Source organism: Xenopus laevis, chromosome 8S (assembly GCF_017654675.1).
Source record: "Xenopus laevis strain J_2021 chromosome 8S, Xenopus_laevis_v10.1, whole genome shotgun sequence".
NCBI classification, from domain to species: Eukaryota; Metazoa; Chordata; class Amphibia; order Anura; family Pipidae; genus Xenopus; species Xenopus laevis.
Window position 1 is genome coordinate 21,416,721 of NC_054386.1, and position 16,687 is coordinate 21,433,407.

At 38.6% G+C, this 16,687-nt stretch overlaps 1 protein-coding gene across 3 annotated transcripts in view; it reads left to right on the plus strand.

The window, feature by feature from the left end:
* ttc7b.S (tetratricopeptide repeat domain 7B S homeolog) overlaps positions 1-16,687 on the plus strand; it is a 72,431-nt gene that overhangs the window by 18,475 nt on the left and 37,269 nt on the right. For all 3 annotated transcript variants that reach the window (XM_041575345.1, XM_041575346.1, XM_018232429.2), the window contains exons 6-14: positions 2,376-2,454; positions 3,886-4,058; positions 5,889-5,952; positions 7,679-7,816; positions 9,468-9,551; positions 10,005-10,109; positions 12,236-12,353; positions 14,483-14,540; positions 16,094-16,166. In XM_041575345.1, coding sequence (XP_041431279.1) covers positions 2,376-2,454; positions 3,886-4,058; positions 5,889-5,952; positions 7,679-7,816; positions 9,468-9,551; positions 10,005-10,109; positions 12,236-12,353; positions 14,483-14,540; positions 16,094-16,166 — 892 coding nt within the window. The remainder of the gene's footprint in view (positions 1-2,375; positions 2,455-3,885; positions 4,059-5,888; positions 5,953-7,678; positions 7,817-9,467; positions 9,552-10,004; positions 10,110-12,235; positions 12,354-14,482; positions 14,541-16,093; positions 16,167-16,687) is intronic.

A 16,687-nucleotide genomic window follows, 5' to 3' on the forward strand; every position in this document is an offset into this window, starting at 1 on the left:
GTGAGTGCATTGCTGAACTCTGTCCAATGCTTCTCATCTCTTTGTTGGAATTTTTAATTTGAGATAGAGGCAAATGTGCAGGGGTTGTTTTGCGCAGTTTGGAACTGCTGACAGGATTTATGCTCCACTTTCTCTGCATCCAATTTCATTAAAAACAAGCATTATTGACCTAAAATTCCTCCCCTTTGCAGAGGTAGGGAGGGGAAAGCAGTATGGACAGCTGTCAGTCAGGATCTGTCATTGCTAAACCCTTACCCATGTTCATTTGAAGTTTACATTCTGTATTTTGCGCATACTTAGCGGGTTCACTTGGTGCAGATCATAGTAGAACAGTGGGTATGCCATACTTTTTATATGCTTGCAGTTTTTATATTCCAAAGTGAATGATTGGATGGAAGTGCAGTGATATTATGGTGGCCAATTCTATGTCAAGCTAGCTAGGTTCTGTTTGGGCATAGGCCTTAAAATACCAAAGTTGTGAGGGTAATGTTGTTGCAGGTTAGATTCGAGTGTAGGTTGATACCTCCCAACTGTCCCGTTTTAGAGGGACAGTCCAGTCCCTCTTTTGACAGCTGAAACCGCAGTCCCTCGTTTGTACTGGAAAGTCCTGTTTTTCTCTGCACTGAACAGCCAGAAAAAGAAACAAAGTTTCTAACTTAATTGGCTTTTGGCAGAGTGCCCAGAACAGCCACAGCAACAGATAAGATAATTTTGTAACAATTTTGAAAAAAGTAATTTTAACAATATAAGATAACAGGTCCCTTGGGGAAAGTTAAGGCCCCCATACACGGGCTGATAAAAGCTGCCGACTTGGTCAGTTGATCCGTGTGTAGAACCCCCCGATGGACTTTCTCAATCGATATCCGGCCGAAAGTCGGGCAGGTTAGAAAATGAAAAGATGCGGTCGCGCGATCCGACCACCCATTTGGCCTGTTCTGATTGTTGGTCCCTAGAGACCAAGATCGGATCAGCCCGATATCGCCCACTTCAATGTGGGCATATCGGGGGGAGAGATCCGCTCGTTTGGCGACATCACCAAACGAGCGGATCTACACGTCTATGGACACCTTAAGACTCACAGCTTAAAGGGCATTTCACCTTCATTAGAAAAACTGAAATAACTGAAAAAAACACAGAAATATTTGCAAACTTTCATAACCTGCCAAATTTTGTAACATGGACATGGTAACTACGGGGTGTGGCCACAAAATGGGCGTGGTCAAAAAATGGCAGCGCTCAATGATTTTCTGAAATGTTGGGAAGTATGGGTTGAGTTTTTTTCTGACCTAATTATTCGAAGATACTGCACATGATTGCTTGGAAAGGATTTAAAATGGTGGGCTTTTTAATGCCTTTGCGTTTTTTAACTCCGGAGGAAGTTTGGATATTTTGCATTCTTTATAGGCCGTGAACTAGCATCTAGCGAGCAAGTTGTTTTGAAAAGGTTCTTCTCACCACTGTTTTTTTCAGCAATAAGAAAAGGTTTTAAGGCCCATTTAATAAGGGTCGAAGTTAATTTTCGAATTTTTGGGTCCTTCGACCATTGAATAGACCAAAATTCGATTTGAATTGAAAATACTTCACAAAGTCGACCATTGAAAATCGAAGTACTGTCTCTTTAAAAAACTTCGAATTTGACACTTCGCCACCTTAAACCTGACGCATGAATCAAAATTTTCTCCCAAAAAAAACCTCAAATGTCAGGAAGGCTATGAACTTCTCCAAATGACTCAACGGACCTCTGCCATGTGAACTCGGCAGATTTTAGCTGGCGAATATTCAATTTAGGACTGTTTCCGTGGTCGAGGTGTGATAAATCTCACATTCAAATGCACATTTGATTAGGGGGCTTAAAATGTGAATGTGTGAATTTTTAAACTCAGAAATTCTAATTTGAATTCAAATTGGCTATTCGTCCCTTGATAAATCTGCCCCTTAGTGAGTACAAGTTGTGCAGGATAATGGCAGAGGCATGTGTGGAAATTTAGGATAATATTAAAATTAATCTATAGGACTCTTCAATTTTAAACATTGATTTGGATATTGTTGCATTGCCCTTAAGCACGATCCAGTTTATTTAGCTAATATTAAGGTACATAATTTGCTTTTATATGTCTATGTATGAGTCTTTAGTGCATTTATTGTGTTTATTAAGTTCAATATCAAAGTGAAAAAAGAATGAATTTAAGTTACAATAGTGTATCTGTCTAATTACTTAATTATTTATATAAAATGTCTCCTATAAAAATAATATTCCGCTCTGTATTCTCTAAAATTTATATTAGAACTAATAAACTAGTTTGTAAGTTCAGTATTCCAAACCTATTTACCATACAAATTTCCAAGTTCTAAATGCTGCTCTCTTGTGTATTCAGGAACCTAACACGAGGTGTCGGCAGATTCCGAGAGCTGTTAAGGGCTGTGGAGACCCGAACTACACAGAACCTGAGAATGGTAAGAACTTTTAAACAAAACGTTATTGTTATTGGTGTGACTTAAGCATTTTCATATCTACAAAAATAAAAAGGCATTGGATTTTTTTATGTAATTTAAAGCATTGCTTTTCACAAACTTTACTAATATCACAACAACACTGACAGACAGCGATGCTTCATATTTTTAATGACATTGGTTATTGGCATTGCGACTGATCACGTAAATACTGGAAACCTGCCGAACTGCTTCAGGGTTTAGATAGGTGGCTAGTACAGTAGTGGGTTTCATGTTTGTGTATCTTTTCAAGAAGCTTATTTTGATTCTGAAAATGTATTTTAGCTGCTAACTTGTGCAAATGCTGCCTCCCTTCTTTCTTACTTCTTCCTTAATTGTTAAACCAGATTACCGGTAGATGGAAAACAGTGAAATCTATTTATAAATCTATAAGCACCGTTCTTTAGAAATTGTATCTTTCTGTCTTTAGACAGAAATTGTATCTTTCTGTCTTTTTAGACAGAAATTGTATCTTTAAGTCAATAGTACAGATTAGAGTCCTGTGCGGGTCCAGTTTTGCAGACCCTGCAGTGCCCTAATTTTAGGCCTGACCCGTGAAAACTAGAAGTGATGTCACTGGCATACGGAAGTGACATCACTGTGGAGGTGGATCAGCCAGCTTGGGGGAAATAGTTACATTTAACTGCAGGATGCTTAAAGGAGAAGGAAACCCTTTTGGCACAAACCCCCCCCCCCCTGGGCAAAAGGGCAAAAGCCCCTAACTTGTTAGTCACCCCTCCATGCAGGTTCTCTCTTGGCGAGTTCATGGGTGCCATCTTCGTCCGAGCTCTCTTCTTCCTGTACTGATCGGCGTTTGGCGACGCATGCGCAGTAGGAGGCATTTGCTGGTTGGATCTACCGCGCATGCGCCTGAATTTCACAAAGTTTCCGATTTCTTTTTTTTTGGAAACTTCGTGACTTTCGGCGCATTCGCCGTAGATCCAACCGCCAAATGCCTCCTACTGCGCATGCGCCGCCAAATACAAGAAGAAGAGCGATCGGACAAGATGGCACCCGTGAACTCGGCAAGAGAGGACCTGCATGGAGGGGTGACTAACAAGTTGGGCCATTTGCCCGGGGGGGAGGTAAGCTGGGGGGGAGGAGGGAGGTAGGGGGGCCTACTTGGGGTAGGGGTTTTGCACCAAAAGGGTTTCCTTCTCCTTTTAACATAGGTGGGGTAGAATGCAGTCTGCAATCAGCCCGAGTACTCAGGGTACCTGCGGACAGTCGGTCTTTCCGCCCTAAACTACCTTGCGGGTATTCCGCGGTACCTGACCCCGATGCAGGACTCTAGTACAGATAACCAGATTTTGCTTGCTGACTGAAGGATAAAAGAGAAATTCACATTATTGAACTGCACTTTCCATAACGTTTAGTTTCTTTCTCTTGTTTCAGACAATCGCCAGGCAGCTAGCTGAGATATTGCTCCGTGGCATGTGTGAACGGAGTTACTGGAACCCACTAGAAGAACCACCCAACCAGTCCCCCTTGGATGACCCTTTCCGACATGAATTTAACACAAAAAGTTATACACTCAGCAGGAGACCTAAAGTTTACATGGGAGAAAAGTAGGTCGCTATGTATTGTGAATTTTTGCATTGGAAAACATTTTCATTTAAAGGCCACCTGGCCCTATGAAATGTGTGACACATTTATTAGTAGAGAGCAAAACTAGTAACTTATTTAAAGACAAATACCTATAATTTTGTCAATTTTCTTTTCCCCGACAAGTTAAAGAAAAACTTTACCCCTAAAATAAATATTTAAGCAACAAATTAAGTGGCATATCAAAGAATCTTACCAAACTGGTATATATATTTAAGTAAATATTGCCCTTTTACATCTCTTGCCTTAAACCACCATTTCGTGATGGTCTATGTGCTGCCTTAGAGATCACCTGACCAGAAATACTACAGCTCTAACTGTAACAGGAAGAAGTGGGGGAAGCAAAAGACAGAACTCTCTGTTAATTGGCTCATGTGACCTAACATGTTTGGTTTGTCTGTGTTCACTGTGAATACGACATCCCAGGGGGCAACCCTTTAAAAATGGCAATTTTCTTTTAGGATTACCCAATGGCACATACTATTAAAAAAGTATATTGTTATGAAAATGATTTATTTACATGAAACAGGGTTTTACACATGAGCTGTTTAATGCAATATATCTTTATAGAGACCTACATTGTTTGGGGGATATAGTTTTCCTCTTTCCAGTGAGGTCCATTGGCACAGCTGTACAGGGTTGGATTGGGAAAAAACGCTGTGGGACCCGACACTTGTGGGCCCAGCTGGTTAAGATCCTGTTTTTTGCTTCTTGACCTTCCACTGCCCTGATTGCGTCTGCAAGAAGAACTAAAGGTGGCCATGGATGCAAAGATCCTATCGTACGAATCGAGGATAGGGCCGAATGTTCAGATTACCCCCAATATAACCATGCCCGTTAGTGGCATATCGAGGAAAGATCAGCTCGTTTGGCATTGCCATACTATTTCAGTGGTTTTAACTTGTTTGTAAATTAAATTGTATTTGTTTTTCTGTCCCTTTGTGCATTGCAGAATATAACTCTTGAAACTTTGTAGCAGGTCACTAGTGATGGGCAAATTTGACCCGTTTTGCTTCCGCAAAAATTTGAGAGATTTGTCAAAATGCATTGAAGTCTATGGATATTTTTTTTGATGCTCGATGCGCCGTGTCAAAATGTTTTTGTCGCACAACAATTTTTTTCGCCCATTGGAGTCAATGGGCGTCATTTTTGTTGTGAAACTCGCGGAAAAATTGCGCTCATCACTACAGGTCTAGAATAGAAAGAGATGGCTTACAAAAGCAGTTGTACTTAAAAACATTTTTAAAACTATTGAAGATTTATAATTAATGTACATTGGCAAGTTTCTTATAAAGGTATAGGACCTGTTATCCAGAATGCTCGGGACCTGAGGTTTTTGGATAAGGGTATTTCTGTACTAAAAATTTATTTAAACATTAAATAAAGCAATTAGGATTGTTCTGCCTCCAATAAGGATGAATTGTATCATAGTTGGGGTCCAGTACAAGGAACTGTTTTATGATTACAGAGAAAAAGGAAATATTTTTTTTACAATTTTGAACTATTTGATTAAAATGGAGTCTATGGGAGACGACCTGTAATCCTGAGCTTTCTGGATAATATATATATAATTTAATTAAGGCTTATTTTTAGGCTTACATATCCTTTAATGTATCTCTCTGTACATGCTATGAGAAATTGTATGTTTCAGCTTTGCTTAAATATAAATGCAGCCTAACTGGTACCAGACCAAGCACCTTTATAGAAATTATGAAAATGGAAGTGGTATCATTTTGCATTCACCTGTTTATTTCTATATTTCTCAAATGTTGATCATTAAATCTATTTTACAGCATTTTCTGCCCACAAGAAAACACAGAAGAGGCTCTCTTGCTCTTGCTCATCAGTGAGTCCATGGTAGGTGATTGCTTTAAAAGTAGGGCTATGGGCACACAGGCTGTTGGCTCTGGCTATTGTCAGTCTGTGTATTTGTGCAGGCTGAGAGAAGCAGATCTGCTCAGCGCCCCTGCTCCATTGATTTGAATTGATCAGCCTGTGTGCACTCACACACAATGGAGCTGAAGCAGAGGTCAGTATTTGGGCTGACCTTAACCTGTCTGTGACCGCACAGGCTGATTGGATTCAAATCAATGGAGCAGGGGCACTGAGCAGATCTGCTTCTTTTAGCACATCCTAGTCCCAAAGAGCAGTTCACAGAGAGACACCTAGGGACCGAATTATCAAAATTTGAGATTAGAACTCCCCACAGAATAACTCAGAAAAACTTTTTTTTTAGAATCGTATTTATCGATGGAGTTCATTATTTGATAAATATGCTGTTAAAAATCGCACATTTTGAAATTCACACACATTTTGAAATTCTGCCCCCTAATGATGAGTTGCTCAAAGGCTTAGTTTAAGCTTTGTGTGTTCAAATGTAGAGAAGCAAGAATGCAGAACAGTTGAATATGAAAAGAAAAAATACGCTAAGGGGTTCCGATTTTTCTTCTGGTCAGAGTTTTAAAGGAAAAAACTAGAATATTTTGTGATTTATCAAACCCTGATGGTGTTAAAAGTCCGAATTAAAAAAGTACTCCAACTCAGACCTGCCGAGTTAATGCATAAGTCAGTAGCAGATGTCCCGTTGATATCCTGATCTGCGCTGGGTTTCGTTCAGTAATCAGAAAATTTAGTGGTTTTCCGAAGTCCGAAAAAGTTGCAGGTTTTAGTGACAAATCCAAAAAAGTTGCAGTTTTCAGCAACAAATCTGAAACATTTGTACGATTCGGATTTTTTCAAGATTTTAACAATTTCTCACACAAAAATTCAATTATTTTTAAATACTTCGGACTATTGGTACATAACAGCTCAGAAACCAGCGCAATTAGCATGAGAATTTAATAACTGTCACTGTAGCATCAGCTTAAATGACTGATAAACCTCATTTTCTGGTTGTTTATTTGCAATGACCCCTAAGCTTAACTTCTCAAAAAATGCTCAAAGAACACGGAGCTTGTGCATGTCACAGACACTCCCAACAAAATCCAAAATAGGAAACTCCTGTGACAGCCTTAAAGGCCTGGGTCATTGTTATTGTAGAGATACTGATCCTTTAGGCTGGTGCAATAAGTTCAGTATATAAAATATGGCATTTCTAGCCGTATTCATTTTTAGCTCTTTTTGGTTCAGTGCCTGTTACCTATAATCATTTTTTCCCCACAAACTTTAATAAGGATCCTTCAAAAAATGTTTTTGCTTATTCAGCCTTATCCATGGCAATTAACTTCCACTCCTATAATGAAATGAAAGACCTCCCAAGGCAAAAGTATAACCCATAATATCAAGCAATTGATTCTGCTGTGTGTCTTGTGAGCCATTTGCTCTGATCTGTGGTCAGAAAGGAAATATAAATATTTTTATGTAGAAAATATAATGCTTTCAGATGTTGACTACATAGTATTACACTGTTTTCTGGTGCATGTAACAGTTTTTATAACAGCATGGAGAGAAGGCGATCGTGTTCTTGGCTTATTGGCACAACAGTTTATTAACCTGCTTTGCCATCAGCTATAGGATGTTTGATTAAGTTACATAGATCATTATAGAGAGATTAACCTGGAGATCTTTTTGTGATTTATTTCAGGCTAACAGGGATGCAGTGTTAAGTAGGATCCCAGAGCACGAGAATGATCGGATTATTAGTCTTCAAAGTGCTTCTGTAGTGTACGATCTCCTCACTATTGCCCTAGGTAGAAGAGGCCAGTTTGAAATGCTTTCTGAGGTAAGTTACTTTTCTTTTTTTTTACTTGACAGGAAAAAATCAAGGCATTTTCAGACTATAGGCAAATCCATGTCTGTGCCATTAGTTTTGAAATTCATACCCATCAGTATACAATGCACACAGCATTTTGCCTAGCACCGGTGCTGAACAGCTTTGCTTTGTACATTAGAGGGCAGGAGTTACTTTTGTTATATTTGTCTCTGCCCTCTCATTCATTCCCTACCTTCAAACACTTACTAAATCATGCTGCTTTCACCTTCCTTTTTTTTCACTCTCCTCTGGGTGTGTAAATGCCAAGTTCTTAAAATTCTTCTTAAAATTTAAAAAGACAGGCCAGTGCATAAATTGTTTAGAAGACAAACCGATGCAAGAATTTTATTATAATGGCGTAATTTTTTTTACAATGCTACACCACTATACATCATCTCTTTCTAATTACCAAGTACACCCCAAAATGTAACCTTCGGTTTGCTCATGACCTCCTCCTCACTCATAACTTCTTCTCATTCTAGCATTCACACTACACCCACTTTTCTTAACTCTCTGTCTGCCCATTAGACCCTTATGTGACTGTTTTCGACCATCGAGTGGGCTACTATGACCTTCGACCACGACTTCGAATCGAACGATTCAAACTAAAAATCGTTCGACTATTCGACCATTCGATAGTCGAAGTACTGTCTCTTTTAGAAAAAACTTCGACCTCCTAGTTCGCCACCTAAAAGCTACCGAGCTTAATGTTAGCCTATGGGGAAGGTCCCCATAGGCTTGCCTAAGTTTTTTTTTGGTCGAACGATTATTCCCCAGTCAAATATCGAAGGTTAATTAACCCTTGATATTCGACCCTTGATGAATTTGCCCCTTAATGTGTAAGATATCTTTCTTAATCCAATGTGTGTGCATCCTCCTAAAGGTCATGTGAAAATATCTAAATTTGCAGTGAAACTGTCACTAAAATAAAAGTTGTTCATGTATTAAAAAGCTTTGGTTTCCATTGGCCTGTAAAATAGAAGAGATGACTGCACCATAGAGAATATTTACTTTTAAAGATTGTGCTAAATCTGCAAAAAAATGTCAGTGTATTAAATATACTTACTTACAGATCCCCACTGTAAATAGTTTAAAGTCTAGTGAGGCCATGATCCGCAAATTAAACCACCATTAGTTGCTCTGGGATCCTGAGGGTTATGGTTCACAGCTGTTCATTGTATTGGCATATTTTGAGTTTGATTTTGCAGGGTAGAACTCCATGAGTGATTTCGGCTCAATCCGATGTGCTGCGCAAAAAACACAGGCGTCAAGTCGGATGCGATGGAAATAAGGTAAAAGATGGAAATGTTGGATGAAGTCGCAGCGTTCATCCAACGCGACACGACTGTCGGATGCAGACGCAGCGCGTCGGCTCGCACTGAAATCGCCGGGGGAGTTCTACCCTCAATGTCATTGTTCATTTGCAGCAATACTTATACAGAAATATGCTTTTTTTGCTTTGAAGCTTATATTTTAAAAGACCCTTTAGATGTCATGCCTGCTGGGAACTGTTAATCTATGTTCTAATTTCCATCTGCAGCTTGAAAGTTAATGTAAATGTTGTGACCTATAAAGCAGAATGCTATCCCTAAACATTTCAGCTTGTTTGTTGTTGTTTCAGTGTTTGGAACGTGCCATGAAATTTGCATTCGAGGAATTTCATCTTTGGTATCAGTTTGCCCTCTCTTTAATGGCTGCAGGGAAGGTAATCAAGTTTTGCCTTTTGCTTTCTTGCCTTTCAATAAAGTCAGGCCTTTGTTTAAACAACTCCAGGTATTGTAACATTTGCTCAAAACATGCTTTTTAGTTATTGCAAACACATTATCCAGCAGTGTGCATTTGCTAGTAGTGCTTTAATATTTTCGTGCACACAGACAAAGGGCTAGGTTACTGCCTAGTAATAATTACAGCATGTTATAAATTGTTTGTCTTTTGAAATGATTAGGGCTGCTAGCTATTTGTTACTTGGAATTATTTTCTGCTTGCAATTATCGAACAGTTTATTTAAATTGATTTGAGCTGGTAAAATACTGGATAAGTTGTAAAGATAGTAGTTTACCATGATGCATGACATTGCCTCTTCATTCATGAACATCTTAAATGGCTTTATTTGAAGAAAAAAAGGTACACTGACAAGCTCCTCAACTTTTTTTTTTAGTCTGCCCATGCTCTGAAGGTTTTAAAAGAATGTATACGCCTGAAACCAGAGGATGCCACCATCCCTCTCCTAGCTGCCAAGCTGTGTATGGGATCCTTGCATTGGGTAAGCTCACATATTGCATGATTGCAAATCTGCTTATCTGCATCTTGCAAATATACAGTGACACAAGTGCATCCTTTCTACATAGATAAAGTTGTGCAATGCATTGCAAGCCTTGATAACTCTTGTACAAGGAATGTCTTATAAAATATATCAGAAAATACAGTAGGTAGTAATTTATTGCAATTGTAGATACATGTGTTTACTTTAAAGGGATACTGTCGTGGGAAATGTTTTTCCAAAACGCATCAGTTAATAGGGCTGCTCCACCAGTATTCTGCACTGAAATCCATTTCTCAAAAGAGCAAACAGATTTTTTTATATTTAATTTTGAAATCTGACATGGGGCTAGGCATATTGTCAGTTTCCCAGTTGCCCCCAGTCATGTGCTCTGATAAACTTCAGTCATTTGCTGTATTGCAAGTTGGAGTAGAGCCAGCATTACACAATGGAACTTCTTTCAAATAAGCTATTGTTTTCTCCTATTCACTGCAATCTCTCAAATCTCAAAACCCAACTTGGTTCGTAGTATATTTTGATCTGTACAATGCAGAAACGTCTGATTTTTAGCAGAGTACGGGAGATCTGAGGCACCAAGAACAATTGCCCCCACTGTATACAACGTATCTGGGGCAAGTTCCTACTGTCTTCCACTGCATTTAAAGGAAAACTATACCCCCAAAATGAACACTTAAGCAACAGATACTTCATATCATATTAAGTGGCATATTAAAGAATCTTACCAAACTGGAATATATATTTAATTAAATCTTGCCCTTTTACATCTCTTGCCTTGAGCCACCATTTCGTGATGGTCTGTGTGCTGCCTCAGAGATCACCTGACCAGAAATACTTCAACTCTAACTGTAACAGGAAGAAGTGTGGAAGCAAAAGACACAACTCTGGCTGTTAATTGGCTCATGTGACCTAACATGTATGGTTTGTTTGTGAGTACAGTGAATCCTACGATCCCAGGGGGCGGCCCTTATTTTTTAAAATGGCAATTTTCTATTTATGATTACCCAATGGCACATACTACTAGAAAAGTACATTATTATGAAAATGGTTTATTTACATGAAGCAAGATTTTACATATGAGCTGTTTTATGCAATATCTTTCTATAGAGATCTACATTGTTTGGGGGGTATAGTTTTCCTTTAACATATTTGGCGAGGAAATTCCCACTGCCTCTCATTGTATTTAAAGGGGAACTATGAAAATGAAAATTTAATATAAGCTTCAGCATACTGAAATAACAAGTTTTGTAAATACAATCAAATATTCGGTACTGTTTCTGAAATAATCAAGTTTATGTTCACTATCCCTCTCTCTGCATCTGTTTCTCTTCATTCTCTTTTCATGCAGCAGTTGGGTGTCAGATATTCATTGACAGTTAGATCCAATATATCTTATAGTGGGCTCCCTTTCCTAGCAGATGTATTAAAGCTCACTCAAATAACTGATTCCAGTACAAACAAAATTTAACAAAGTAACTGCCTTTTGAGCAAATTCTGCATGTACATCTTCTAGCCAAAAGGAGCCCCCTATATGATATATTGGATCTAACTGTCAATGATTATTGGACACTCAATTCCTGCATGAAGAGAGAATGAAGAGAAACAGATGCTGAGAGAGAAATAGTGAAGATGGACTTGATTATTTCAGAAACAGTACAGAATATTTAATTGATTGTATTTAGAAAGTTTCTTATTTCAGTATGATGATAGAGCAGATTTATGACTGGTGACATATCTGGTCTGCCATCACCCTTAAGGGTTTTGACACATTGGGAGATTTGGTGATCATGGGAGTGGGTGGGTGACAAATCTCCTGAAAATACCTTTTCTTTGGTTTCCGTGTGAATTGCAGGTGGTAAGACATATTAATTGCATAACTGCCAGGAATTGCAGAAGAACTCAATTTTGGTGGTTACGTGATCTGTATGTTTAAGGAGATTTCTTCAACACCAGCATTGACATTGATGCTATTAACTAATGTGTTTAACCAGTTACAAAGTGCACTTCTATGTCCAAGTTAGTTTTCATGTATACATGCTAACATTTCAGATATGTTTTGCAAATGTTTTATAATTTGGATGTATTTACTGACAGTTTATCTGACATTTTAGATGGAGGAAGCTGAAAGATTTGCTAAGATGGTTGTTGACTGTGGTGGGAAGAGCCCAGAATTTAAGGCCAAAGGATACCTGGCCTTGGGACTCACATACAGCCTGCAGGCCTCTGATGGTAACTCTCCATTCATATTTCTTTCCATGTAATGCTCGTAGTGGAGATACTTTGGATCATTGCAAATATGTATTTGGTTTTTTTTATTGGCATTTTATCCTCTCACTCCCCTCCCATCTTCTGTGACTGAGATAGAGACATAGTTTTTTTTTGTCACCATTCCAATGTGTGTTCATCCTTCAAAAGGTCATGAGAAAATATCTGCATTAGCAGTGATACTGTCCCTAAAATAAATGTTGTCCATATATTAAAATGTTTCCATTGGCCTGTAAAATAGAAGAGATGACTGCACATAGAGAATATTTACTTTAACAGATGATTAGTTTGTGCTAAATCTGCAACAACAAAAAAATTCACTGTTTCAAATATACTAATTTACAGATCTCCACTGTAAACAGTTTAAAGCCTAGTGAGGCTATGATCAGCAATTTAAACCACCATTTGTTGCTCTGGGATCCTGAGAGTTATGGTTCACAGCTGGCCATGGTATTGGCTTATTTTTTGTTTGATGTTTAAATGTCATCATTGATCATTTGCAGCAATACTTATATGGAAATATGCTTTTTTTGCTTTGGAGTTTGCTTATTGCCTATACAGAGAGTGACTGTCCATTTGTGTCATCTTTAGGGATGCACCAAATCCAGGATTCGGGCAGGATTCAGCCTTTTTCAGCAGGATTCGGCCAAATCCTTCTGCCCAGCCGAGCCGAATCTGAATCCTAATTTGCATGTGCAAATTAGGTGCGGGATGGGAATCGCATGACTTTTTGTCACAAAACAAGGAAGTAGAAATGTTTTCCCTTTCCCACCCCTAATTTACATATGTAAATTAGGATTCGGTTCGGTATTCGGCAAGGATTTGGGGTTCGGCTGAATCCAAAATAGCGGATTCTGTGCATCCCTAGTCATCTTAGTAGTTTCTTTGCAGTAAGCAAAGTTCAGCTGGTAGATTTTTAAAGATAGTGCGCCTTTACGTTTTTTTTTCCTTTCTTTAAGCCATGATGATTTGTGGCAAACCCCAAAAATATTTCAAAAACAACATCTTTACACAATATCTATGGTGTTATTTAAAGGAGAATTAAACCCCCAATGAGAAAAGCCCAATCCACTACCCCCCATAGTGAATTAATTTAAAAAAAAAGTGTCCCCAAATGTCAATCTCACTTGAGCTCCAGGGCTCCATCTTCCGCATCTTCAATTTTCTTCGGGTCCTCTTCCCTCACTTTGGCAATTGCCAGCTTTCCAGTTGGCGAGAGTACCGGATTGGCTCCAACTGCACATGCGTCAAATAGCTCAGTGTGGGCGGCTCCGAAGAAAAGAAGATGGCAGAAGATGGCACCCTGGAGCTCTGCTACACTACTCTGCATGGAGAAGTGAGATTGATATTTGGGGACACTTTTTGCAATAATGCACTATGCAGGGAGGCAGCGGAAGGGGTGGGGACTTTGGGGGGGGTAGTGGATGGGGCTTTTTTCATTGGAGGTTTCATTCTCCTTTAACATATTTTACCCATAAACCTGCATAGCCGCTAATTATTTATCTTGTGCAGACCGTCCGATATCTGGTAAAGGAAAAGTAACTTAAAAGATTAGTGTTTTAAAGTAATGAAAATATTATGTACTGTTGCCCTGCACTGGTAAAATTGATCTGTTTGCTTCAAAAAACAATGCAATAGTTCATATAAACAAGCTGCTGTGTAGCAATGGCGGAAATTGAAAAAGGGCTAAATAGTGGATAACCGATAACATCATTATGTCCTATGTCCTGTGTAACCTGTGCCTTTTCTCCTTTGAATGGCCGCCCCCATTGCTACTCAGCAGATGCTTTATATAAACAATAGTAGTGTTTCTGAATCAAGCACACCAGTTTTACCAGTGCAGGACAACACTGCATTATATTTTCATTACTTTAAAAACACTTTCATTTTTGATGTTACTGTAACCTTTGCCTTCATTTTTTACAACTCAGCAGAGATCAGTTACAGTTTTAAAATAACATAATTATTATAATAGATTTTCCTTGACGTGCATACACAATCCATTGTATATGGGAATTGGTGAAAATGTTGACATGCCCAGCCTGCACAGTGACATGGATCAAGGACAATAACTGTAACTTCTTGTCTTACAGCCTCATTGCGGGGTGTGCAGGAGGACCTGCAGCGGAAAGCTCTACTTGCATTCCACAGGTGAGTAGCAGGATTGCACTATGTGACATCGCTGGAAGTCTAGCTTCTCGTTGTCAAACGTGTACTGAGATAAGCTGTGTATAAAGTGCATGTATAGCAGAGTTCTAAAAAAAACTTCAGTTGTGTATGATTTTTTTTTAAAAAGGAATGCTACAGGCTTTTTTATTTTTACCAATTATTTAGTTGTCCTAAATATTCAGGTAGCAGTCTTCTGTCCTGTAAAATGTTTTCCATGAAGCAGGTGGAATTCACATTTTTTAGTGCTATTTTAATATATTGCTGCATTTGTCTGGATAGTGGTAAAATTAGAACTAACCTTATATTGTGCATACTCTTTCATTTGCCTGTGCAATATACCATTTTTTGACTGAGTAGGGTCTAATAATTATTAAAAAAAAATGTAGAATTTAAATTTTTCTCTGGATAATAGTTTTTTTTTATCTCCCTGTTATGTTGGATACCTTTTATGATGATTGAAATGGTACTTGTACGACCCATTGCAAAGGTTTTTTTGTCAACTTGGGGGGGGGGGTGTGATTTTTCACAAATTAATTTTTTTTTTTTTGTTTTTGCTATAATGGCTTATTAAAAATCAGTACTGGTCCAGAAGCCACACACAGCTAAAGAACATGTGATGACTGGCAGAGGGATCAACCTTTCATAGCTGCACTGCACATGGTGCTTTGAATTTAATATTATAATGTGTGGTAATGGAGCATTTTAGCTGCCACTGTCTTCTGGCAAACAAATGTATGGTAAAGGCTATATTTAGGTAAAAAAATCTTCATATCATAGATCAAGGATCCCCAACCTTTTTTTACCCATGAGTCACATTTAAATATAAAAAGTTGGGTGAGCAAGCTTGAAAAGGTCCCAAGGGTGCCCAGTAAGGACAAAACTTGGTTATTTGGTAGCCCCTATGGGAACTGGTAGACTACAGGTGGGTCTTATCCCTCCAAAACAATTTGCCATGTAAAAAATGAGCACCAGCTTTGAGGCCACTGGGAGCAACATCAAAGGGCTTGGTGAGCTTGATGTTGCTCGCAAGCCACTGGTTAGGGATCACTGTTCTAAATATATTATACAGTGGAAGGCAGTGGGTACTGACCCCAAATACATCAAGAAATGTATCCCTAAATTCACTATATACTATGACAGTCAGTTGGTCTTTACACCACAGACCCCCCCCCCTTACAAAAGCATGTTGAAGTCTGGAGAAGGATTTAGCATTCAAATTTAGGCATAGGGTTAAAATTAGATGAGAAATGGTCTGCACACCTAAAAGATCCACCTAGTGGGGAGAGAATTTAGAGATTAGCATTGAATACCAAAGGTAGTGGCTCCCTGAAAGGATTTGCATGATGATTTTGTGGTTATTTCTGCAAGCACAGGACCATACATAATGAACTAAGATGGACATCCACACTCTATTATCATATGCTTTGAAATTAACTTTTTAAACTGGTAGGATGATCAATGCATGCAGCGTGATATCTTATTAAAAACTACACATCACAAATCTTATCATTCATTTCTCAATCCTTTCTTTCTAGGGCACACAGCTTGTCTCCTACTGACCACTTGGCAGCTTTCTATTTGGCACTACAATTAGCAATATCCAGACAGGTGAGTATCTCGATTTATATATGTTGAGCTCTGCAGTGACAGGGAATTACTATTATCTGTGTACTCTTAGTTTCTAGTCTTTCTGATATTCCATTCATAGTTCAGTGTTGTAGATGGCTGGCCACTGTATCGAGGCCACTTACAAACCCTCTTATGAATGAAATATATAATTTCACAAGTAATTCACCAATGGCCACCAAACATTGTAATGTTTCTGTTGAGTAGTAGTATGCTTCAAACACTAACAGCAGTATATGAATCTACAAAATGAGGTGGTGCTCTGTTGATTTCCTTTTGTCTTCAGGATGGCCTTTCGACATGAAGATGTGGACAGTATACTTATAACATACCAAAAACTCTTGCTAATCTGTGAAACAGAGAAGTAAAGATAAGTACTGTATGTCTCTAAAGGCCAGTTGAAACAGATCTTTAGCTCTCCTGCACAGAAGTAGAAACTAGGGATGCACGGAATCCAGGATTCGGTTCGGGAATCGGCCTTTTTCAGCAAGATTCAGATTCGG